Source organism: Myotis daubentonii, chromosome 5, assembly GCF_963259705.1.
Source record: "Myotis daubentonii chromosome 5, mMyoDau2.1, whole genome shotgun sequence".
NCBI classification, from domain to species: Eukaryota; Metazoa; Chordata; class Mammalia; order Chiroptera; family Vespertilionidae; genus Myotis; species Myotis daubentonii.
The window spans coordinates 104,915,241-104,941,338 of record NC_081844.1 but is presented as its reverse complement, the minus strand read 5'-3'; the positions used below and the strand labels follow the sequence as shown (position 1 = coordinate 104,941,338).

At 49.7% G+C, this 26,098-nt stretch overlaps 1 protein-coding gene across 2 annotated transcripts in view; it reads left to right on the top strand.

Moving 5' to 3' along the window:
• Positions 1-24,636, top strand: part of LCP2 (lymphocyte cytosolic protein 2) — a 39,178-nt gene extending 14,542 nt beyond the window's left edge. The window contains exons 4-20 of one of the 2 annotated variants that reach the window (XM_059699164.1): positions 1,761-1,829; positions 2,259-2,290; positions 2,860-2,897; positions 6,124-6,322; positions 8,223-8,320; positions 9,828-9,894; positions 9,981-10,064; positions 12,638-12,663; positions 12,780-12,799; positions 12,888-12,995; positions 14,337-14,380; positions 17,150-17,279; positions 18,647-18,693; positions 19,637-19,731; positions 20,570-20,647; positions 22,105-22,260; positions 23,895-24,636. In XM_059699164.1, coding sequence (XP_059555147.1) covers positions 1,761-1,829; positions 2,259-2,290; positions 2,860-2,897; positions 6,124-6,322; positions 8,223-8,320; positions 9,828-9,894; positions 9,981-10,064; positions 12,638-12,663; positions 12,780-12,799; positions 12,888-12,995; positions 14,337-14,380; positions 17,150-17,279; positions 18,647-18,693; positions 19,637-19,731; positions 20,570-20,647; positions 22,105-22,260; positions 23,895-24,017 — 1,414 coding nt within the window. In that variant the 3' untranslated portion in view covers positions 24,018-24,636. Of the gene's footprint in view, positions 1-1,760; positions 1,830-2,258; positions 2,291-2,859; positions 2,898-6,123; positions 6,323-8,222; positions 8,321-9,827; positions 9,895-9,980; positions 10,065-12,637; positions 12,664-12,779; positions 12,800-12,887; positions 12,996-14,336; positions 14,381-17,149; positions 17,280-18,643; positions 18,694-19,636; positions 19,732-20,569; positions 20,648-22,104; positions 22,261-23,894 lie in introns of both variants that reach the window. The other variant, XM_059699163.1, reaches the window with a different exon arrangement.
• Positions 24,637-26,098: the final 1,462 nt, after the last annotated feature.

The window sequence follows — 26,098 nt, the reverse complement described above, 5'->3', positions numbered from 1 at the left end:
GCATGTTTGTATACACTGGTCTCACCTAGCATTTCACTTCCTTAAATGTTCATTGTGCATGTCTTCTCTCTTAAGTAGCATGGAGCCTCCTTGATGGCAGGAAGCTTTGTTTTGTGTACTGAGGTGCCTTAAGCCCAGTCCTGGCTGAATGAAGGGGGGACCTCCAGCCTGGCCACAGGCCGACACCACCAGGCCTCCCTGCCAGGATTCCCTCTGTGGGATCCTTCCATCCCCCAAGTCAGAGGGAGGAGAGGGGCCCTTAGCCTCTCAAAACAATCACTTAAAAGAAACAAAGGAACCATGTCTCAGGTGACACATGTCCCAGGTGCTAGTCAGAAGGCCACTGGGAAGCCCCAGGTGCTTTAGGACACTTCCCCTCCGGGCAGTCAGTGAGTGTGACACCCCCACAGGGACACTGTGGCCCAGGATTCAGCAATGCCCTCCCCTCCTGTCCTCTGAAGTCCCCATTGCCCTGATCACGATTAGTTTAGCTGTCAATCTAATGAGGGAGGGGGGTTTGGGAGCCTGGAGGAGCGTGGGGTCTGGGGTCTGGAGGGTCCCGGTCAGGAGGGAAGCAGGAAGTGGTGGGTGCTGGGTACTGCCTTTCTAACATAGCAATTTTGTTGTGGGCCAGGCTTGTCACCTGGAGACAGTCACTTCGCAGAAGGCATGTAGCTCCTGGGTCCTTCTCAGATGGGCACGGCTCATAGTGCTCACTGCTGACGGGCATGAACACAGGAAGTGGTGTGTGGGGTGTGCTGGCCTGGAAATCGGGGCGCCCGGCTTCTATGTTGTGGGGAAAGGGGTGGCCTTCGTCACTAACCCACAGGTGGCCTGTCCCCGTCTTTGTCTGGGCCGCCTGGAAAACGGCCTTAGACCAGATCATCTCCCAGGCTCCTCCCGGCTGCCCCGAACCCCTAGGAAACTCTGAGCCTGTTCACTCCCGTGGTCAAAGCAGGGGGCGCGAAGGGAGGCTGGAGTCCCGTGTCCTGGGGGTTTGCTAGAGCCCAGGGAACGGACGCCTGTGGGTAAGGCCTGCTTGTGTGCGGTCCCGCCGGAGAAGGCCCTCCCCATTCTGGCATTTGGGGATTTTCTGGTTCACAGCCCCCAGGGTCTAAGAGTATCTCCAAGGTCCTGGCCACAGTTGGCCTCAGGGCATGGGCGATGGAGGGACTCTCCCACTCCCACTCCCACTCCCCAGGCTGTGCCTTGACCGGGAATACTTCTCTGAGATTAGAATCCACCTCACCAAGGGGGGAGGCAGGCAGAGGAGAATGGAAGGGGATCCGGCCTCATGAACAGCCCCTGTCAAGCACTATACAATCATGTCCGAGATGATTGCAGGCTTCCTAGGAGCCAGACATCACCGCAAGGCCCAGAGTCAGAGCACCTCAGCCAGGAAGGCTCACGCGATAGCATCCATTACACGGTGGTCATCCCCATGTCATAAGGCCGAGGACTCCAGAGAAGGGGCCAGGTGTGAGCTGACCCGTCTTCCCGGAGGGCTCGGGGTGAGACTGAGGAGGCTGAGCCAGACACGGAGGGCCTCCTGGGCAGGAGAAGGGCTGGCAGGGGCATGGAGGCGGCCAGCTCCCGGAGGAAGCGAGGAGAGGAGCCTCCTAGGGGACTGGCTGGAGGCAGAGGAGGAGGCTGGGGGAGGTTGGTCCAGGCGTGAGGTCGGACGGGTCGGGGAGCATCCGGTCTCGGTGGGAAGGCTGGGGGCGGATGGTTTTGTCACCGTATCTGTCTTTGTCTTGTAGGATTCTCAGTAAGTTAAGTCAGGAAATCAACAAGAATGAGGAGAGGAGGAGCATCTTCGCACCTCGCAAGTGAGTGGGCCCTGTGTGCTGGAGGGAGGGCGAGGATTTTCACGCCCAAGTCGGGCCTTAAGTGGGAGGCGCAGAACTGGTTCGGCCCCGTTTGTGATCGGTGTCTCTTCAGTCCCGGGTCTTGAAGCTGGCTCCCGGGAGGGGTGGGGGTGTTCCCGCTCCCTACCCTGCACCCTGGGTCTGGGATGTCAGCAGAACTTCTCCGAGACACTCAGGCAGTCGCCAGCTGCCAGTGGCCCCACCCATGTGGCTTTGGTGGTTTCTAGAATTTGGGGCAGTCTGGCCCTGGTTGCCAAGCAACAAGGACCTCGGCCCTGGGTGGTGAGACATACTCTCCATGGGGGTATCCTCTTGCAGGGCCGGGTGGAGGAAAGGGGGAGCCTCCTGACATCAGTAAGGCCATTAACGCAATGCTGCTTGCCTTTGCAGACCCCAAGTCCATCGGTTTCCTGAGGAAATAGGTAAAGGTCTCGGGGGGAGAGAGATGGCTTTGGGCGGGCGGCAGGGGGGGGGGAGGAACTTCAGTCCGTCTCCTGGTTCCTAGGGCTCCTTGGGGGTCATGCCAGTGACCTTGTTCATTGCCTGTCAGCCGGTTCTGACCCAGAAAAGGGTTTGGGTCCCGATTGAGGGCAGGAGAGATGTCACTATGCAGGGCACGTGGCTTATGCCCCTGCTCAGCGGGGACCCTCTGCAGAGACACAGAGAGGAACGCGGGGCTGGGGAGGGGGCCGGAGAGCACAGGCTTTGGCTGGGCACCTACGTGGGGCCAGCCCCATGGTTCTGAGCCTCTAGAGCAGCCTCCCAGCGGTTACGGTTACGTCGGCCACTTTAAAGCACTCTCAGTGGCATCTCCACGGAAGGTTGAGAGCCCGCTGCCCTCGGGGAGAATGAGCCTCAGGCAGACGGCCTAGCACTAAGGGGGGTGTCAGGTGGGATGGGGCATGGATGGGGGAGGCACTGAAGGAAGAGCTGCTTTCACTTTCTTTCTAGCGCCTTCTTTGGTACTAACTAGCGTTGTCTCCTTCCACAGAAAGCCACGAGGAGGAGAATGGAGGCTGGTCGTCCTTTGTGAGTATGGCTGGCTGCTCTCCCAGAGCGTCTTTGTAGCGAGGAACAGGCCTCTCGCAGAGGCCAGTGTAGCCACCACGGTCAGGGAATGTGCAGAGGCCAGAGAGTAACTCTTCCCGGCCTTGCCATCCACGTGGCAGCTCACCAGCTTCTCTTACAAACCCAGACGCTGGGCCGAACTTGGCCCGTGGGTCGTAGTTTGCAGCCCACACCATTACCCACCGTGATTACCCACTGTTACCACCCACGGCAGGGCCTCCCCCTGCTTTAGAGCAGCTCGGATGTAGCTTTTCTCATTCACATCAGTCCCCCCTGGTGGAGCAATAGGAAGCGGATTTCAGAATCAACCTTTAGGCCTGAGAAGACCTCAGGGAAGGTTCCAGCCAGTTGGTTTTATAGCTGAGGGGTCACAGGGACCCCTTTGAGATTCTAATGAGCTCTGCACACCGTCACCCCTAACACCCAATAAACACTCGCTGTGCGCGAGGCTAGGCCCAGGCGAAGGCTCCATCGGGACCAGAGCCTATCTGTGGATTTTATGGAAGAAGCCGCTGAGCCCACTGGGAAGCCTGACTTCTTAGAGCCACTCAGCTAGTTAGAGACCCGCCTGGGGCCAGGTGGCCGCCCTGGGCCAGGTGGCCGCCCTGGGCCACGGGTCTGCCGGCAGGTGCTGCCTCCAGTGCAGTGGCTCCCAACCTCTTAGGCCACGCCCCGCCTAAGCATCTCTAGAACCCTGATGCCCCCCCCCCCCCCCCCCCCCCCGTGACATAGAATTCTTATTGTTCAAAAAGAGAACTCCTATTCACGGGGAGGAAGCCTAAAAGGCCATTCCCTTGGTCTAAACAAGCTTCCAAAGAACCTGGCATCCGTGAAAGAGAAAAATAAAAGAATGAAAGGACAGTTGAAGTACCGAGGAAGAAATCACTAAGAAATTGTTAAAAAAATAATAATATGAAGTGATATAAAAAAATAGCAAATAGTTCCAAAACATGCAATAGAGAACTGAAATGCTTAAATATGTCACAATATGTATTTATATCCTGTATAGGAAGGCCCTAGAGCAGGGGTGGGCAAACTTTTTGACTCGAGGGCCACAATGGGTTCTTAAACTGGACTGGAGGGCCGGAACAAAAGCATGGATGGAGTGTTTGTGTGAACTAATATAAATTCAAAGTAAACATCATTACATAAAAGGGCACAGTCTTTTTTTTTTAGTTTTATTCATTTCAAACGGGCCGGATCCGGCCCACGGGCCGTAGTTTGCCCACGGCTGCCCTAGAGCCACAAGAAATGCGAAAAATTCACTGTTAATAACTCATTCTCAAATTGCCACCCCTGGAAAATCAAATTGCCCCCCTGTGGGGCATGTGCCTCACATTGGGAACCACTGATCTAGTGCCTTTATGAACAGGCCCTACACATTCCTTGTCCCATTCACTGGGATTCGGGCAAAGGGAAGCATTGAATTTGAAAAAGTTGCCAACTCTGTGCTTTGTGCCTGAACACGAAGGAATAGGTCAGATTTATCTCGTAGGAGAGGAAGACAGACCAGAGCTCCCCCAAAATGTTTACCCATTGGCCCAGAAATGACATCCTTGCAGGTGCCGAATGCAGTGCCTTCTGTGCAGGGCTCAGTCCCAGACGAGCTGCCCCACTCCCCTCTATAAACAGATGGTTTCCATTCGCTGCTGACCACAGAACTCGGGGCTTCCAGGTCGTGCCCAGTACCCAACGGGGCACTAGGGGGCAGGGTGGCGATAAAGAACCCTAATGTGTGAGCAGTTCACAGTGCAGGACATGCACAGGGATGGCACAGGTGCGGGGCAGAGTCTGATCAGGAACAAGAACACACACACCAGTCACTGGGAGACGTAACCGTCCTAGAGGCGGAGAGGAAGAGTCTTTGGTTGCAAAGGCCTGTGGGGGAAGCCTGGTAGGAAGTCAGGCGCCATGGGCCTGGGGGGGCAGGCTGAGAGAATCGAGGGTCGCCCATGAGACCAGGGCACAGTCAGCCTGGGCTGGAGAGGGCTGACACCATCGTTCTGAAGTCCTGTTTGTCACAGGTCCTCCCCCTCCTCCTGCCTCCTCCCCCCAACTTGGCTCTTAAGATAAAGAAACACTAATGACAGGACAGGCCTTGTTTGGAGTCCAGGAAGACACTCAGTCCTCACTTTGCCTTCCAACATATATTTTCAAATGCTCCTCAAGTCAAAAATTAACACAACGATCTTTCAGTTGAACGGTTTGGTCTTCACGCCACCCGCAAAGCTGCCAGGATTTCTAGATGATCACTCCGTAGCTTTCCTCACCGAGCTGCAACCTCCCATTGCTTCTTTGCCCTGAACTTGAGAGAAGTGCCCTGGGCTCGCTGACTGCCCTTGACTTTGGCCTGAGAGTGACCAGCCACTCCGCTGGGCGGCTGATGGTGGCCCCTCTTCTTGGGACGTCATCCCTGTGACTGTCCAGGTCCAGGGACTGCTTCCCAGGCAATCACCCCACCCCCAGGGCTGACTTCCTGGCACACACAGAGAAGCACATGTGCAATGCAATACAAAACTTAGAGTCTTTCCAATAGAGCGGCTTCCAACTCGGTGTCAGAGGTCATGAGTAATGACCTGTTTCTGTATGTGCAGCCCTCAGCCGAAATGAATAGCGCAGTGTGACTGGCCCCTAAACATTCCCAGACACAGCTCAACCTGCTTTCTGACTCAGGCGTGGCTCTCTGCCTTCCCATTAGCCATTAGCGTGGCCTGTAGCGCTGCGCCGGGTTGTAATGAGAAGACATTTTTTTGAGCACAGCACCCACCCTCAATGAACAGAATCGACAATGAACTGGGGGCATCACAAATGCTCCGGGCATTTAGTCTGCCACTTGGTGATGCCTGGAGTAAACATCGTTTACTCAAAACGGAGCCAGGCCTCCGGCCCCTCCATTCCAGAGTCCTCCTCCTTTCCTCTGCTTGTCTCGGTTGGGCAAAACGGTGTAGAGGAAAACGCACTGCCCTCACGGCCTGAAGACCTTGACAGGTGCCCAGGCCACGACTCGCTGGCCTGTCATCCTGTCCTCCCCAGCCTCAGTGCTCTCAGCTGTAAAATGGGAGTGACCATCCTGGTGCTGCCTGTCCCCACGCGAGTACCACCGTGAAGCCTGGCAGAGAGAGTAGACACGGGCACGCTGAGGGCCGAGGAGCCTCTACAGCCTGCGCTGTCCCCGTCACTGTGGCAGGAAGAAGACGACTACGAGAGTCCCAATGACGATCAGGATGCGGAGGATGATGGCGACTATGAGTCCCCCAACGAGGAGGACCAGGCGCCCCTGGAAGACGACGCCGACTACGAGCCGCCGCCCTCCAATGACGAGGAAGCCCTGCAGAACTCCATCCTGCCTGCCAAGCCGTTCTCCAACTCCAACTCCATGTACATCGGTAAGGGCCCTGCGGTCCGCCCCTGGTCCCCGGCCCCTGGCCTCCAGCACCCCGGCCCCCACCGATGCACCCGAGGTGGGCGCCCACGCAGCAGAGAGCTGGATGTGCTGATGCCAGCTCTGGGCAAGTGACTCCACCTCCTGGGCCTGGGTTTCCTCCTCTGTGAGACAGGGTCATAATAACACACCCACAGAGGTTTGCTGTGAGGACTGTTCATACTGCAGAGAAATCATTGCCCATGATGATACCAGCACTGAACTGCCACTTGAGGGTACGTGGTGGTGATAACTCGTTGTGTCCTGTTTCTCCACATTTTTTGACCAACTCATAGTTAGGTGACACAAATACCCACAGGCTGTCAGAATAATGTAACCATATTGAGTGGGGTTTGAGCATAACTTCAAATTTTTAAGATTTTCACTGTCTCTCTATTTCTGTCAGCCCATTTCTCATTCATTCATTCACTCATTCATTCAACAAAAATCACTGACCTCCTACTATGATCCAGGCACCATTCTATGCTGAAAGTCAGCATGATCAGGGAAGAAAACATAGCCCTTGCCGAGCAGGGCTTACCTTTTAGGAGAGATGGTGACAGAAAATAAGCACGTAGAATACAATATCAAGGAGTAAGCCAGAAAGTTAATGGTCAGTATCGCAAAAAATTAATACCACCGATTCTATATCACACTTGGCAATTTTAAAGCCCTTTCATAAACTCCATGTCAACATTTTATTTTGTCTTTGTAAGCACTCTATGTGATAAGGGCAACAATTATCAACCTTTTTTTTATATATGTAGGGAAGCAGGCCCAGCGAAGAAATAGATAACTGACTTGTTGAGTACCTCGTATGTGTCAGTTATGAAGATACAGAGTGAGCAAGACAGTCCTCACCCTAAAGAATTCATAGTCCAGTGGCTGAGGCAACGTCAAATGAATGGGTCACAAAACGGTTTAATTAAAACATGATATAAACTCAGAAGACAAGTGTGGGAGATGAGGCTGGGGTATATGCCTCGTCTGGGTTTGATTCCCTGAGGATGTGATATTTAAGCTGAAAGTTAAACGATGAGTAGGGCTGAGGCTAAGTGAGGGTAGTTATGGGAAAAGAAGAGCATGCTAAGCAGTAGAAATGGCTGTGCAAAGGTCCTGGGGTTAGTAGGAGCATGGCATCTCAGAGGAGCTGAGAGATGGCTAGTGTGGGTGGAGTGGCATGAGCTTGGACCTGACTTGCCTATGTTCTAAGCCCCATTCTCCATGGACGGGTGATGCCTCTCAAGGGCTGGGGCTGGGGTGAGACAAGAGAGGCACCCAGGGCCCAAAGTGTAAGGAGGCCGGCACTGGCAGTCCTGGCCTGGCCTTTCCCTGTTGAAGGGGTGGGGACGTTGTCAGCCTGCAAGCCTGGCTCAGGGATACTTCTTCTGTAGTGACCAGAAAGATCTGAGTTGCTCTCCAGGGCAAGTCCTAACCAGTTAAGAATCTGTGATTGGGTAACTGGAGTTAAAGACCAGCTCCTCCCTTTAAGGGAAGAGATAAGCCAAAGGAGGAAGTAGGAGTGGGCAGAAGAGCCCAGAGCATTTGTGAGGGGAAGAAAGGGAACCCAGAACAGGATCTCCATGAGCCGTGAGTGCCAATTTAACCCTGCCCAGGCATCTGGGCGTGCCTCTGTGTGTACTAGTATGTGTGTCTGATTCCCCACCGCTTGTAACCCAGGTATGGACACATCCCTGCCACGGCCTGCGCTGGCGCTGGCGGAAGGCTGTGGGACCTAGGACTCCTGGAGCCCCGAGATGTGCAGAACTGGGTGCAGGATCTGTTTCTGGGAACCCCTGAGCGTGGCCCACACTCACCTTGCTTTAGCATTTCTCCTTTCATTTTGCTGTGCCTGTGTTTCCCAGACCGGCCCCTCTCCGGGAAATCCCCCCAGCAGCCGCCCGTGCCGCCCCAGAGACCGATGGCTGCCCTCCCTCCCCCACCAGCCGGCCGGAGCCACACGGTAGGCCTCCTCGCACTTCCCTGGCACTTTCTGCCCCTTCCGCAGACCTCCTCTGCCAGAGAGAAGTTGGTAAACATCTTCATCTACTTCTCACCAGTAAGATAGGATTATATGCAGGCTGGGAAAATGCATACCCACGTACTCACTGCATTGTGTATATGTGTGTTTTTTGGGGTGGGGGGTATTGATATACTAGTGATTTTTATTCATATTATAATGCTAATTGGTGCTTTATTTTTATCATGAACAATTTAAACTAATAGCATAATAAAAAGCCTCTCACTTTTGAAATAAGTGAAAACTGTAAAATATACTCTAAGTCAATGGCACCTAATGGTATTCCAAGAGTCCCAGGTCCCCTTTTCTCTCCTGCAAAAAGGATGTGCACCACCTGCTGGCCAATGCCAGAAATTCCACGGGCAAATGCCTGGAGACTACAAGGTTTATGACCAGATCGAAAGAGAGGCAGCAACTCTCTTTCCTCTTCCTCCAAACTGACAGTCTCGGGCCCTGGGGGCCTATCCAAGTACCCAGAGAGACCCAGAGAGACCCCGAGAAGTTCAGGATAAGGAGTCAATATCTGTAAATGTGTTCCCTTCATGAGGGATCCGAGCACTCTAACAGCCATGGCAAGTGCCAAAGTGTCAGTGCTAGAGGGAGGGAGAGGACAGTGTCAGGGCTAGAGGGAGGGAGAGGCAGTGTCAGGGCTAGAGGGAGGGAGAGGACAGGGTCAGGGCTAGAGGGAGGGAGAGGACAGGGTCAGGGCTAGAGGGAGGGAGAGGACAGGGTCAGTGCTAGAGGGAGGGAGAGGACATATTGTCCCCAAAGCTCAAAATCAAGAGCACACCACAGTCAGGACCTCCCATCTGAGAATGGTCAGCTCCCTCCTGCTTGTGCAGTTTTCTTGCAAAGGGGGCTCACAGACCTGAATTGATCTACAAATGCATTTTACTTTTGAAATCTGAAGGCTGTGAACTCTGCTATTGGCATGCAGAATCCACTCATTCAATCAGCAGATATTTATTGAGCAGCTACTGTGTGCCCAGCAGCGTTCTAGCTGCTGGGAATAGAGTGAGCATGAGTAAGACAAATAAGGTCTCTCTTTCATGAAGTTTTAATTTGATCAGGGGGGAATACAAATAATAAAAAAAATAAATAGATGTATAAACAAGACTGTTTGAGTAGTAATGTGAGGCTCAGGAGTCAGGAGACCCAGGAATGTGATGCCGGGTGGGGAGGTGACATTGAGCTGGATCTACTAGCAGGCTTGTCAGGGAGCAACTCCCTCCCTCCGCTGCCATGCAGGAATCGCTTTGGGGGAGAGAGGGCAGAACAGGGGGCTCCCGTAGCAGGCTACTGTTCAGACTGGGATCAGAGATTAAGATTGAGGGTGGAGCTTGGAAATGGGGAAGAGTGAACAGATTCAGACATATCTGGGGAGATAAAGCCACCAGGAACTGCTGATGTGTTGCAAATACTTCCTAACATTTTTTTTTCTTCCAAACAGCCACTCCCCACACCCCAGCCCAACCACGAAGAGCCTAGCAGAAGTAGAACTCCCAAAACAGCAAAGCGTGAGTTCCACTCTCCCTGGCCTGCCATGCCCCACCCGCCAGCCAACCATTCTTCTTTCAATTGACTTCCTTCTTTTCCCTTCCAGTCCCGGCCCCTTCGATAGACAGAAGCACCAAGCCCACCCTCGACCGTTCCTTAGCTCCATTTGACAGAGAGCCCCTCACACTAGGTGCGTATCATTTGTATTGGATGCATAATAATGATGGCCAGCCTCTGTAGGGTGCTTATGGCATGCCTTTCACACCCACCAACTCATTTAACTAACACCACCACACTATGAAGTGGGGGCTTTTAGAAACATCGCATTTTACAGATGAGGAAACTGAGGCACAAAGAGGTAACTTCCCAAGATCGCTCAGCTACCAAGTAGAGACCCCAACCCAGATCAGCCTGAAGCAGAGCTCCTGCCCTTTGCCCTGTGCTGGGCCTGCTTCTCCCCGGGGCCATCTGTGTACACTCATCTCATTGTCCTCCGAAGGTGATGCAGGGGGCACTGTGGTGCCGAGGGAGGAACTGCTGTTTAGCAGCTGCCTGGCCACAGGGACCTAATCTTTTCAGAGCTACCTACCTTATTTGTAAGGTGTGTGTTCTATTCGGAGAAAATGCTTCATAAACTCTAACGTGCTATTTAAACGGCAGGGTTACTTTTGTTGTTGTCTGTGTGCAGTTGGCCAAACTGGGTCTACGACAGTCCTTCTCCCCCAGAACTGACCCAGGGTAGTCTTGGATCGCAGCTACCTCCACATGAAGCTATTTTCAACTCAATTCTAAAATGTAGCTACCATTTATTGAGCACCTACTATAGACCCAGTGCTTTACCTACCATAATATTTTACCTACATTTTCTCTAATTCCCAAACCAACCCAACAAAGGGGGTGCATTATCTCCCCCCCTCCCCCCCACCTATGCAGATGATGAAACTGAGGCTCGGAGAGGTTGAATAACATCCCTAAATGTGTATAACTAGGTACAGGATTTGAACCCATGTCTTTCTGACTTCAGAGTGGTGCTCTCTTCCACCATCTCCTCCTGCCACTGAAGACGCTGGCTTTCCCCCTGTGGACCAGAGAGTCCTGGGCAAGGAGCCCCCGGCTTGGAGGGATAAGGAGCCTGGAGGCCAGGCCCCACCCGAGCCCTTCCTTCCCTTCCTTGCTGCACTCTGAGCAAGGCATTCGCCTTGGGGGCCTCAGCCTCCTCTCCTGTTGGCCAATTCCTGGCCTCGAGGCTGCTGCTGGCTGCTGTTTTTCTTAAAGGGCTCCAGGCTCTGCTGACTCATGCAGGACTGTGCTGTCCCAAAGCTTACAAAGTGGAATACTGCCATCAAGTCTCAGTCACCTCTGAGCTAACCCAGCCTTTTAAAAGGTGTCCTTCTCCCTTGGGAAGTGACCTTGTCTTGACAATACCAGCTCTGCCCTCGAAGTGACTCACTTGTCCATGATGTTTTGGGAGAACTAACCTCTTACAAAGCTGACTCTTCACGGGAGATTCCTAAAATGCCCAGAGAATGTGCATAAATAAGGGATTTTTTTTTAAAGAGAAAATCTATTCAGGCCTGAAGATATACATATAAGTTTTCTGGTTATCCCTCTAAAGTAGAGTTTTCACCTCCAACGAGTTTTATGAATAACAAACTTATTCTTATACCAAAATGCTCCCCCACTGGGCAGGGAGCTCCTCACAGTGAGACAAGACCCTTGGCCCTCCCGTGGGCCTGGCTGTACTCAGCATCTAGAAAACAAATCACGTAAAAATACAACTCCAGGTGGACCATTTCACCATCCACCTCAGGGTGGTCGCTGTGCAGGATGGTGGGAGGGAGTGGGGAAGCTCAGCTCACAGGGATCAAGTGCCTGGCCCTGCATATAGTGTCACCTGACTCCTATAGCCAACCTGTGCCCTTTCACCCACACTCCCATTTCACAGGTGAGAAAATCGAGACTCAAAGACCTTAAATAACTTGTTCAAGGTCATGCAGGATTTACTTCTAGACCTGCTTGAATCCAGCTGAGTAATACTTGTATTACATTGAGGATATAGGGCATTTCAGACAGAATAAAGAAGAAAGCGCTGTGAATAACTTTGCAATGCAGAGTTCTCATTCCCTCAGGGAGCCTGAAGGTTATCTGCTCATGAGAAAAGTGAAAGAAAAAGAAAGGAAGAAAGAGAAAAAGAAAGGAAGAAAGAGAAAAAGAAAGGAAGAAAGGCCGGCCAACAAAAACCAGCCCGCCAGGAGAATCTTCAGAAACCCTCTTCCCCAAGTTAAAAATCTTCTCAGAAACTAAGTGTAATTAATATTTTATATAATGTCAACGGTACCAAAGGATTAGAGGAAAGTTAACCTCTTTGTGGCAAATGGGTTTATTTCAGACACAAACATAAACCTAGGCTTTATACCAAGAACCTCTTGCCCAATGAAAGAGGGATAAAACCCCAAAAGACACCCAATCCTTTCATCATCCGTTACCTAAAATAAACTGTGGGAGAGAAGCACAGAACCCAGAATACTGTTTGTATGTACGCAATGCTGTGCGACCCGGGACAAGTCACTTAATTTCTCTGAGCCTGAAAAATCAGGTCTAAGGTCTATGGTTCCTCCCAGCTCGAACCCAAGCAGCTCCTTCCCTCCCTCCCTCCCTCCCCCCATGAGACTCAGTTCAATTTCATTGAACTAAGTTTTAATGCCTGGTGCTTAGCTGGTAAAGGCCAGAACTCAAGGCCTGTCTGCTGTTTGTCATTTACAGGAAAGAAACCGGTGTTTTCTGACAAGGTGAGCTGCTTTCCTGTTTGTTTGTGTTTGTTTTCATTTTGGTCGTGTCTTGTATCTTGTCTTTATTCTTTGGAAAGTGCTGAGGCCACTCACTCGTCTTCCCTCCTGTCTTGCAGCCCCCGACCCCAGCAGGAAGGTGAGTGCTCTGTTGTGTCTGCGGGAGGGAACTGGTCTACCTGGGACTCCGGCTTGTATCTCACACATCCTTTCTCTCAACTCTGCAGGCCTCTTGGGGACCATTTACCCAAGATACCAAAGCCTCCTTTACCCCCGACCGCGGAAAGACACGACAGGAGTAGCCCCCTGCCCGGGAAGAAGCCACCTGTGCCCAAGTAACTGTCCTCTGTTGCTTGAGCTTGTCGTTTGCTGCAGATGTGTGCCCCCCCCCCTCCCTGCCCCACCTGCATAGTGGTAGCTTTACTCAGAGACCCAATCCTGTCTGCCCCTAGGGCTAAGGGAATGCTCGGGCTGCTTAGGCTGGATGCAAAGTCCCCTGGAAGAAAATGGCAATCCAGCCAAAAAAGGGTGGAGAGATGCTTAATCATGGGGGGGGGGGGGGGCAGGGGGGAGGGGGTGTGACTGCTGTTCATGGAGACCTTGTCCTCAACCAGTCACATTTGCGGCTGCATTTTGCTCCCACCACAGGACATGGGAACTGGACCTGGCATTGCAGTTTTCCATACAGACAGCAGGAGGAGATAATGGCGGGGTGGGGGTGGGGGGGCGGGGGGGGGGGATGGGGCTGGGCGGCCTCTGAAAGTGTCTTCCTCATTTTATAACAGCAGAATCCTGAGGTCTGCTCTAACGTTGCTCGCTTTGCTAGAAAGTTCTGGGGGCCTATTTACCAAAGGGTCAGGCCCAACCTCACCACTTCCTAAGAACAAAGCCAAGGCTTCCGTTTATCTGAATAATAGTTGTAACCCTGACCCTGGCTCGGCCAGTGTGAGGATTCAGTCTGGCCCAGGGCTGGGTACACCCCAAACCTCAGTGATCAAGTTAACATTTTAATGGAATGTTTTAAAAGTTCAAAATGAATGGAAAAAATATCATAATGAACAGAATATCGGAATTTTAAATACAGGGAGACGTGGCAGGTGAAGCTTCCAGCTCTCACCCTGAACACCTACTATGTGCAATGCCATCCCCTCCCCCTCTGTCGGGAGAGCGGATGCAGGCCCAGGGGCACAGCTGCTGCCAAACGTGCTGGACGAGCTGTGCATCCGGGCAAAGCCCCAGAGCAGCCGCGTTTCCAACTGTCTCCCCTTCCCCCAAGGGTGGGCCCGGGTGGCTGTTTAACCCATCAGCGAAGGAGAATGTGAGCTGCGATGCTCTCGTTTGCTTGGCACAACATCTATTCAATGACATTTAACAGCTACTAAAGAGTTCGTTTGCTGGCTAAACCCTTTTTCATTTATAATTCTTTGCTGCAGGAGCTGAACAGAATAAAGGCTTGCCTAGCTCAGTGGGCAACAGGACAGAGCTCAGTCACCAGACTTCCCCCCATGGCCTCTCCCCACTTTTCTGCTGGGTTTTGGGAGTTTTTTGCTTCCTATTTTGTCACAGCTCAATGGGCTTGATTTCTCACTATTACGCCAAGTGAAACGATCTATGTTCTGAGGCCGGGTCTTTGAACTTCATGCTCAGTTCTCTTTCTTTGCCCCAATTCATTTCAGGCATGCACGGGCACCAGACAGAAGAGAGAATGTAAGTACACAATGTCATTCGGTGAGCGCCTGGCACAGGGGAAACTAGTGCGGGCTCCGTGCAGGTGGAGGTCCCTCTGTCCCTGCCTTCATTGAAGCCCAGTCCCAGAGACAAACCTACACACTGTGGGCGCCAGAGTCCTGTGCCTCTTGGGGCCTCCATCTGTCCCGCCGGCCCGCTGCCAGGCTGCACTGCAGTAGCTCAGGCCCCTCTGAGAGCTCCCGGGATGGCTGGGTGAATAGCAGCCCCAATTCTGGTGGCAAATAGCAAGGTGGAGGGCAGTGGGTGGAAGGGAGAATGAAGGGAGGGATGGCCGAGAGGCTGGCCTTGCAGCAGAGTTTCTAAGTCCTCTCTTTTCCTTTTAATACCTGCACAACCTGCAAAGGAGGGGAAACAGTATTTATTGAATGCCTACTGTGTGCCAGCTAGCTACAGTTGGTGGGCCAGCTGTGTGCCCAGGACTTGCCCACTTTAGCAATGAAAGTCGCATGTCCCAGAATTCCATCAGTTTCAGGCAAGCCAGGAAAGTTGGTCACCCAGTTTTACACACGCTTTGCCTTTACTGGCCCCGTGAGGACTCATGGTTTCTCTTATAAGAGGAAACTGAAGCTCAGAGGGGGTGCCATGCTCCTTGCAAGTAGTACAGCGAGTAAGTAGGCAGGAGCCGAGTCCTCTGGTCTGTAAGCCTTCTGCAGGCTATCATACACCTGCCCTAGTCAGGGCTCAGCCCACAAGTGCCTGTGCTAGATGGTGTGCTTGTTCAGATGAAGTGTTAAGACGTGACGGAGGCAGGCAAACCCACAGCCAACATGCTAAACAGTGTATGATCATGGAATGAGCTACGGAGGTGAAGGGAAGAAAGTGACCCATGGGGATGGAGGAGCCAGGGGTGACTTCTTAGAGGTGAAATTTGTGGTGGCCATTGAAAGCTGGGGAGGGCACAGAGTGAAGTCACCCTAAGAGAAATGGGCTTGCAGCCCAGCCTCAGGAATGTCCTGAGCAAAGGCAGGTGGGTGGCAGTGCCCAGGGAGCCCAGGAGCTCAAGAGAAGGGCAGCTTGGCTGCCGAGCCAGAGGGACTAAGGAGGGAAGGTTGAAAGCGAGGGTTAACATCGCATTCCTGCTGCTCACAGTCTCTGGAAGGGGAGCTGCTCATGTCATGAGAACCTGGGACTTGATACGGTGGCAGCCGTGCTGAAGAGAGCTTTCATTGTGGGGATTCGCGGAGCCCAGATGCATTAGCTCTGCAGCCCTGGGTGGGGACTCCCAGTTGGCCACGTGGGATGAGTGATTCTGGCTATGATCCTTCTTGCCTCATCTCAGTGGTAGACTAGTGACAGCTAACTTTTACTGAGCACTCCATATACGTGAGGCACAAGTCATAACTAATGTAATTCTCACAGCACTTTCATCACCAGCATGCTATCCTAACAAAACAAGCCAAGTTGCCAGTGTCGGTCTAATCAATGGCAACATGCCTCTCCCATCATTTCTCATCTGAGGAGAGAGCAACTCGCCTCCCCCTTGCTGGTTTCACACGGGTGCCCTGCAGATCAGTGTGCTGAGCGATGCGGGCGCACCTTGTAAGCCGCATCATAAATAAGATGCAGGTGCTCTTCACAGGAGTGGCCATTGCACAGCAGAGCCCAAAGGAAGGCTGAGCTTGGGGTTAGACACATGCAGGGTTGAATCCAGTTCTGTAACAATTCCCTGGCAAGTTCGGAGTCCCCCCTGAGCAGCTGGTTTCCATGTGTAAATGGGGATGTTAAATCCTTGATGGGTCGCTGAGGAAGCTGGATGAAAGATCAGGCATGAATCATTGGTGTCATTACTGTATCCTTGGGCCCTTTTAGGCACCTCAGGGCCTGTTTGGTGCTAAGTATATAGGGAGAGGCTCCGGTGGAGTGTCCTTCGATGCCGGTTTGTATTAAGGAATCATAAACCACTTAACTAGTTCTGTTCCCTCAATATATTCGTTACAGAGTCGCACACTGCTAACGTGAAATAGAACCATTTATGTGATTGAGGAATTGTCTTGCTGATAGACTAATATATACTTTTTCTTCCCTTTACCAGGATGAAGATGATGGTATGTTCATCTTATAGCTTATAATTCATCCCCTCATTTTTTTGCTCAGGCATTCAAACGAAATTTTTAGTACAGAGACACCATAAAGTCAATTACATTTGTTAAATTAGTTTTAAATGGACATATATCATGTGGTGTACTGCATGACTGTAATAAAATGGAATTGTTTGGCTGGATTACCAAAGAGAACTATTAAGTTTGTGCGTATCAGTGCAAATTACTTAATGGTACAGGGAGTTAAAAATGGCATGTATGGTTTGATGGAAACATTTCTATTGTGCCCTCTCATGCATATGGGTAAAGGATCACTAATTGCAGAAGAATAAGACAGCATACAATTTGGCTTTCATAAAACAAAACAAAACTTGTGAATCATTTCTAAAATGCATATGGTTTCCAATTGATAATTTTCTGCCAACTTAGCATTTCAAAAAAGGGGGGGGAAAGTGTATTATAGAGACTGACATAGAATGGCAACATTTTAAAATGCACACTAAGGTGAAAGGTCACCCAGAAAGTCCTTGGGAGGTGGGGTTCCATCCTACCAACCACTTCCTAATTACATTTCATCTTTCTTGGATTTTTGTATCTCTCTTTGGACTAGTTGCTTCTAATGGGGGAGCAGTTCTGGAATGTTCTATGACACTTGGACTCTGATAATCAGCTTTATTTTTTTCTTCTTTCCCTTCCCACAGTGCATCAAAGACCTTTGCCCCAGCCAACACTGCTCCCCATGAGCTCCAACACTTTCCCTTCAAGATCCAACAAGCCATCGCCCAAGCCCTCCCTCCCATCATCACACATGTTCGGAGCATTCTCAGAGAGGTTTGTGCAATGTCCTTAAGATCTAACTTGACGTCTGGGTCCACTGAGACTGAGCTAATGTGAGGTAAGTTGAGGAAGGAAGAAATGAGCCAGTGTATAGTAGGGTCAGAATATTTTGGGTCTTAAGAACCAAAACCAAGCTAATCACAACGAGCCACACATCTTAACCCACCGTGTCCTCTGAGTCTGTGCTCAGGGTCAGAGAGGTATGGAATAGAATGCCTCATGGTCACCCCAAAGAACGGACGCTTTGGCAGGAAATAGGGAATATTTTCACTTTGTGAGTTAAAACAAACACACGACCACTCAAGAAATCTAGTTACTTGAGTCCCTGGAGTTCACCCTGCGTCTTGAGTGGGAGATGGAGAAAGCCTACGGTGTGCTTGGCAGGTGTGAAGGGTCCACTGTGCAGGCTGTCCCCGCAGGGGTGGATCTCAGGGCCCGCAACGAGGCTGGCCAGAGGCACGGACAGGAAAAAGACCCGGTCGTGTCTCCCTCAGCAAGCCCACAGGGTGCCTCCTGGTGTCCCCCTGACCTCCAGCCCTGTGGGCTCGCTCTCTCCTTTAATAGCCAAAGGGAGAGGCCCAGCCCCGCTCTAAATATGGGAGAAAACTCAACCATCAGCACGACTTCCCTCCCCCCTGCCCCCCATCAATTTTTTTATTTTTTAATCTTCCTTGGGTGCCTCTTGCTCTGAGTTGCTGCTGCTGCTTCTCACCCTTCCAGCTATGCCTCTTCCTCTGCCACGCCTGCCCTTTTCCACACTGTCCGCCCCACACGGGCCCCTGTCCCAGCCTTCATTCTCACAAAACACCACTCACGGGAGCTTGCCGAGCAGAGCAGACCTGGACAGAAGGGTTGGGCTAATGGGTGGGGGCATGGCCGTGCAGCATGGACAGATGGCATTTAGGGTCCCCAGAATCCCTTACCGTCCGCTGCAGCGCCGCCTGGTCTCTGTTCCTCACCCGCCCACCCTCTCGTTCGTTGTTCACTGTTAGGCCCTGGGGGTCCCCTGTTCCCCAACTCCATGCCCATCACTGTATTTTCCTAACCATGACAGGCCCTCTCCCCAGAGGACTCTGCCATTCCCCAAACACAAAGGCCCCAAAGTGCAGGCAACCATATGAAGTCGCTTTCAAATGCCTGTACTTACAGTTTTCTTGGTTTTGTTTGGCGGCTGGCGAAGCTGGTTAGACTTTGGCCAGTGGGGAGATGCGTGCGCCCCGTTCCGTCTCCGGCCCGGCTCCCTGGTTTCAGGGCGGGGTGGGAAGTAATCACAAAGGAAGGAGCAGGACAGCCCGGTCTCCCTCAGGCAGCCGCCCACTGGCTCCTCACCCAGCTGAGAGTGTGTTCTTTTCCCGCAGCAGCAGCAGCTTCCCGCAGAGCGCCTCCCTGCCGCCGTACTTCTCTCAAGGTTTGTGGTCTGGGACCCGGGGGCCTACTCCAGGCAACACCCGTCATGCCAGGGTTACCGACCTGTGCCAAAGCTCTTGGCCAAGGTTCTGCTGGTTCCTAAAGGCATCGGCTTCCTCATCCAACACTGAAGTCGGGTCTGCAGTGCGCCAAGGGCTGCTGGAAACACACACCCCCTCCGGAAGGCGGCCTTGGCCTTTAACCTTCCCCGGTAGAGCTCCCAGGCCCATGTTTTTATCCCGGGCTCGGCGTACTGGGCTTTCTCTGTAGTTTGTTTCCACAATGAATCTACACTTGACTTACACATTGAGAAACATGTTTAAAACACAGATTAAGAGAACCCAACCCCCAAATTCCAATTCGGTAAGTCTGGGTGAGGCTGTGCCTTTTAAAAAAATATATATTTTTATTGATTCAGAGAGAAAGGGAGAGGGAGAGAGAGATAGAAACATCAATGACGAGAATCACCTATCGGCTGCCTCCTGCACACCCCCTACTGCAACCGGGCATGTGCCCTTGACTAGAATGGAACCCGGAAGCCTTTGGTCTGCAGGCTGACGCTCTAGCCACTAAGCAAAACCAGCCAGGGCGAGGCCGTGCCTTTTAAAGAATATCTCCTCCAGGTGTTTAAAGAGAGTGAGCAGCAGGGAGCAAACTCTGGTTCTAAAAGCTAACAGTATTCTCAAGGTAATTTCATCTTGTCTCGGGCAGCTGACATTTCTCTTTGTGAACACGAGAGGACATAATTATCTTCATTCCTGCCTCGTCACCACGTGGTGGTTTTGAACAGGTGGAAATTATTGTTGAACTAGGCTTCCTGAAATGCTAGTTGCTGGAAACAACTGCAAGAGCAATGGGGTGGGCGGGGGGCGGGGAGTGTGTGTTATGAGAGAAGTGAAAAAGGGTTTACAGTAAATTAACTTCCAAATGTTGTACTTTTGAAGGTCCTGGCAACAGACCACCGCTCAGGTCGGAAGGCAGGAACTTTTCCTTGCCGGTTCCAACCAAACCCCGGCCACCATCCCCTGGGGAAGAAGAGGTAAAGATACACATATGTTTTCATTGCATTTTCATTTCCCCCCAGGAAATGAATCACCATAAACTCCCACTGAACATTCTTTTGTACTTTTATCTTCTTGACCTTAATTATATATATATATATATTATTGATTTCAGAGAGGAAGGGAGAGGGAAGAGAGATGGAAATATCAATGATGAGAGAATCATTGATTGGCTGCCTTCTGCGTGCCCCACACTGGGCATCGAGCTCGCAACCCAGACATGTGCCCTAACCAGCCATCGAACCCGGACTTCCTGGTTCATAGGTCCATGCTTAACCACTGAGCCATGCCACGGCTGGGCATGGCCTTAATTTGTTTTTAAGTGAAAATAATTAAAAGGGAGGATCCAGGTGAAAAATATATTCTTTTTCCTTGTGCTCTTAAAGACTTTTCCAATGGCAGATGTGTTTTGCATTTAACAGTGAGTACCATGATCCTATTTTTCATCTGTTTTCTAGTTTATGACCTTGAGTAAGTCCCTTAAATGCTTGTTAATTCAGTTTTTTCATTAAGTCTATTATTCTATTAGACTGAAGAAATTATTATGTCTATATTTTCCTCATTAAAGATTCCATTATATAAGGAATACTTACTCGCAGATACCTTTGAAACAGCGTCATGATAAAAAGCAGTTTGCAGGAAATACCTTCTATTTAGCCTTACCTGAATGATTCTTTATTAAATTAAGAAAACAAACGTTTCCAACCTCATGGCATGGAGGTGGCGATTTATGAAAATGATTACTTGGAGGCCTTTCTTTTTACTTACTTATGTAACTGCACACTTTACTCTGTATTTTAAAATTTACATTTTCAGAATTCATTAAGTGAAGAGTGGTACGTTTCTTATATTACCCGACCGGAGGCAGAAGCTGCTCTTAGAAGGATAAACCAGGTACTGTGCTGAAGTTTGTTTTTAAGTGGTTATAAACATTAATGGCAGGAGGAGAAGGGGCTGGCTTTTACTGAGTACCAGTTACGGGCTAGGGATTCTGCTAGGTCCGCGCTGTTACACCGGGGAGACCTATCAGTACTGGCTTCCCACCTCCCAGCAGCCGCCACAGTGATTCCTAGGACCCCGGGAAAAATCTAAATTAAGGCCACACTGGGCTGGCAGAATCGCAGATTTTATCATCAAAAAGGCCCAACTTGTCATAGGAATCATACAGTGTCCAAAGAAGACTCTCCCCCAAAGTTCCAGCGTCTTACTGGCCCAGTCCTCCTCTTCGTGCTCAGTGGCCACTCGCACGGATGGGAAGAGATCACATCCAGGCGGACAGTGGGTCGTAGGCAGGCCCTTCCCTCTGGAAATGCCTTGCTGCCCTTTAATGTTATCGGGTCTTAGCCAGATGTCTTGTCGTCGGTGCTGAACCTTAAACTTAATCTGCACGTATCAGAGAGGAGAAAGCGAAGACCCTGCATCTTTCATATCTCGAGTCCACAACAGGGGTTCTCAACCTTACCTGCACCTGCAAATCGCCTGGGGGAGCTTTTCTAAACTCCTGCTTCCTGGGTCTCCCCTGGAGAGGTTCTGACTGAATCGGTCAGGGCGCTGTGGGTGCACGGGGTCTTCAAAGCTCTCCAGGTGAATCTAAAGTGAAGCCAACCCTCTACATCACTGGTCCAAGGGTATAATTTTTCAACAGAGATGCTCTGACCGAAATTTACTCATTAACTTGAAATGAAAAGCACAGGGGAAAGCCATGAATGCAGATCGATGGCTCTATAAAGCCATCCTGACTCAATACACGAAGAGAAAATAGCTTACGTGCGTTCTTACTAATTAATTCTAATTTAATATCATTATCTTTACAGTATTAATATTAGATAGCAATAATTTATAGAATAAAAATTTAAAGTACAGGACGAATCACAACACTATTTTAGAAAATAGCAGAAAAAAAAATATAAGCACAAAGTCAGTCCACATTCAGTTTTGTTCACGGACGAACACTCCACCTGGAGGTCAGGAGGTTTAAAACAGTGCGTGAATTTCAAGGCGTTTGGGTGTTTTCTGACTTTGGCTGAGGGAAGAAGGGCAAGGACATTAATTAGCTCCCAGGAGTAGGGAGCTATCTCCTTAGCTGACCAGGTCCTTATGTCGCCTGGCCCTGGGCCCACTCACCCGCCGATGTGTTTCATTACCGAGAAGGGCACGCCTTTCGTCAGACTGCAGAGGTTGACTTAGACCTTTCTCTCCTGCCTCCTTCCCCATAACCATTCCTGGGATTTTAGCAGTTTGGGACCTGAATGTTCACCGGCTTGGCTTGTAACCCATAGTTTTCCAGATCCCTAGAGACTGGCCCACTGTTGACTTACTGTTCCCATCCCCACACGAATGTTTCCTTTTAGGATGGCACTTTCCTGGTTAGAGACAGCTCAAAGAAAACACCAAGCAATCCGTACGTCCTCATGGTGTTATACAAAGACAAGGTCTACAACGTCCAGATCCGTTACGTGGAGGAAAGCCACGTTTACATGCTGGGAACTGGGCTCCGAGGGAAGGAGGTAAGGACCTCAGTTGCAAAATGTTCCCCAGTTCTCTTGTTCTGCTTCCCTGCATACCTACCGAGCGGAACTTCACTGTAAGATTCTTTGCAGGTCCATACGGTATGGCAGCTTAAGTTAAATCATGTTCGTGAAACCCTTCATTTACTGAAAGGCAATAAAACAAAATATTAACAGTAGCCACACCTCTACCACAGGAATCTTTCTTTTACCTTTTATTCCAAATAATCTAAAGTCACATGTGCAACTTTTGAAATCAGAAAATATATGTAAACATTTACATTTTTCAAAAGAGCTCCAGTTGGATGGTGTCAAAGGCAAGTCCCTTCTCAGTCACCTTTGCCACAGCATTTCAATGGAAGATTGCAGGGTGTTTATAAGGCTGTATTTTAAATCAACAAATGGAATAGAATGTTTGTTGTGATTATTTAGATACTTGGTTCATTTCCTGCTAAACTGGAGGTGTGGCCAATGAAGGTGGCCAAATTGCCAAAGGCATCTTCCCCTGTTCAGCCGAGGTTTATACCAGTCACTTTTTGGGTGGTGATCCGGTTATGAGGAAAGCCTTTCAGGGCTGCTTTTTGCAAAGGAAACTAACAGCTAAATTTACTGCCCCAAACGTGTTCTTTAAGTTCAAAGTTCCAGGAGGGAGGGTCAGCCGAACCAAACATTCCCAGACTGAGAAACAGCCCACCAGAACTTCCGTTTCACTCCAAATGTGTTTCAGTTACGATCATGTAAATGAGCAGGAAAAAAGCCCCCACATGATTTTGGTCAAGTGCTTGAATCACAGCTGCCCCGAGGGAGCTGCCTAGCAGGGTGGTCTTAGAGGAAGTGCACGGTCCTGTCGGGATACCTAGGTGACTTCTGGCCCACCTAGAAGGGTGGATGGGGTTTTCCCAGTCTGGCCCTCCGGGATAGGTGATCCAGGCACTGAATGCAGACTTGGCTACAGAGCCCTGGTGAGTGCGGGGTGGCAGTGGGCAGGCAGCAGAGAGATCGTGAAGGAACTATTATGCCATGTTGCAGATGTCCCCTCCAGACAGCAGGGACAGTGGCCTCCTGATTCCTACACCTCCTCACATATTAATGACTGAGATATGGGATTCAGAAACCAAAATCAAAAACACCGAGAGGCAAAGGCCAAGGTATCATAATTAGGCCCCTCTATATATGATCCCCTGTCCGAAGTTAAAAAAAAAATTAGTCACCCTGGCTGGTTTGGCTCAGTGGATAGAGCGTCGGCCTGCAGACTGAAGGTTTGATTCCGGTCAAGGGCATGTACCTTGGTTGCGGGCACATCCCCAGTAGGGGGCGTGCAGGAGGCAGCTGATCGATGTTTCTAACTCTCCCTCTTCCTTCCTCTCTATAAAAAATCAATAAAATATATTTTTTAAAAATTAGTCATACACACACACACACACACACACACACACATATATATAGTCTTTTATCCATAGTATATTGGATGTTGGTGACAGCAGAAATCATTAAAACATTTGCCAAATTTTACATTAAAAAAATAAAAGTCCTCCTAACTTCAAGAGGTAAGATATTATGCAGATTAAAAAACAGAGGGTGCAATTCATGCTACCTGCTCCTGTGTTGATTTATCTCCATTTTGAATCTTTCAGGACTTTCAGTCTGTGTCAGCTATTATCGACTACTTCCGGAAAATGCCGCTCCTGCTCATCGATGGGAAGAACCGAGGCTCCAGATACCAGTGCACGTTGACCCATTCGGCAGGTTGCCCGTAGCACGTTAGCCGAGCAGGCGAACCTTCCCTGACTGTTGCCGGTGCAGATCAGCCAACCTGGGTGGCTGCACAAACACTCAGGACTGAATCGAACCCCTCAGCATGAACACGAGGGTCTGGTCCTTTCGCTTAACAAAGGTTTGGAATGAAGACTGTCACGTGTCCCATAATTTATTTATTCTTCTTCAGTGTTTGTGAAGTGCATGAGTGATAATGTGCACACTGGCACTGTAGTCGTGCACTGTAATGATCTGTGCAAATAATGTGCATTTTTGATACCTGTTTCAAAGTACAGTAGTTTCCACAGCTACAAAAATAACTTGGGGCAAGTTTCAAAACATTTAAACAATAATAGCTTTTGTTATCACATGAAACTGATTTTTTGATAGCCAAACCTTGTCCATCAGTGGCAATCATGAGTTTTTATATGTATACTATAGTAATTTGAAAATTACTAAAATTAACTTTCTTAGCAGCAATAATTTAAAAGGCTTCAAAAATATTTCATCCTTTCTTGGTGTTTCTTTTTGTTGGGGGGATTTTTGTATACTTTTTTATGAAAAGATAAATGCATGTTGGAGTAACTTCCTGGAATTAAAATTAATTTGCCTTTTGCTTTACTTTCGGGTTCCTAAAACAACTTTATTGACTTTACTGTTTGGTCTGTACTATTATATTTTTGTTTTGAAGCAAACTTAAGCGATAAATACAAAAAAAACCCATTTTAAATCAAATACACTTGGATTTAAGTACAAAGAAGCATGTATTGGGTCATGTGACTTGGAAGTCCATGGTAGGAGTAGATGTCAAGGATTTGGTTGTAGATTTTACCAAAGTCTTCCTGGGAAGATGAAAAAGCAATGAACCTACACAGAAAAATATCTGGCCAGATAACCTTTCTTACACCTCTTTTTATCCCCCTGACAACTGTCATAAAGACCTTTTCCTCATCCTTCTCATAAGAGCTTCATAAATCCTGCAAAGCAATGCAGGTCCTTCCTTTGCTAACATATCTCACTTAACAAGCAGTAGGCATTTGCAAAACAAGAACCTGGCATTCAGTGATTCTTCAAGTTTTCCCTTTTGGGCCCTTGGTTATTCTTCCACAACTTTTACTAAGAAAAATTGTTTGCTTCTCTGCTTAATCTACACTTTTTCTGAGTGGCAAAGAATATCTTGCAACTTCATTTCATGAGCTAATAGAACATGGGAGGGATCAAGAGTGTCACCGGGTTAAAACTGACAATTTGGTATGATGAGTGTGTGGATACTTTTAACCAACGATGATAAAAATGTTTCACAAAACATCATCCTTACAAGCCGAAGTTCTCAATTTAGGGTCCAGAACTAGGAGTTCTAAAGCTGAAAAAACCTGCACTATTTACATGTTTATTCAATAGGAAATTCAACAAGCATTTATTCAGTGCCTGTTCTGTGTTAAATACCGAGCTTGGTGCTGACTTTGTGTCTTGCTTCATAGTATTCTGTCCTTTATATTAAAAATTATCTAAAATGAAGGACATGGTAGATTTCAAAGCAACTATTTGGTAGTGAATCATGTTTACATGGCAAACCAAAGCCTATTATTTTACATCTCCTTGGGTGGAAAGGGACAAAAATTAGGAAGTTTAGGGTAAAGATATGGTAAGGCTAAAAGCTATCCATGGCCATGACTGAAATCAGTGGTGAGTACCTGATGTTTTCATGACTAGCATTCTTCCTCCCCTTCTTCAGGCAACGGCAACTCCATTGTTCTGGTAGGGCCTCTCCGCCTTTGACCACAGACCTGGCGTATGGCCCAGCCTCACCAATCACAGTTGCTTAGGACCCTGCTCAGGAATAAGAATCTTAACCAAAGCTGGCATCCTTCCCTGGGATGCTAAACACAGAGGCTGAATTAGAGGGTCTCTCTCCTCTAGGGATCTGCACACCTGGAGTGGTCTGCACACCTGCAGTTGTCTGCTGCCATGCCTCTACCCTCCTTTGGTCTTGTGGAGGAAACCAGTCCATAACAGGAGAGGATGAGACCACTGCACAGAAACAGAACCAGGACAGAGCCACCTGGTCCATTAGCGGAGTCCT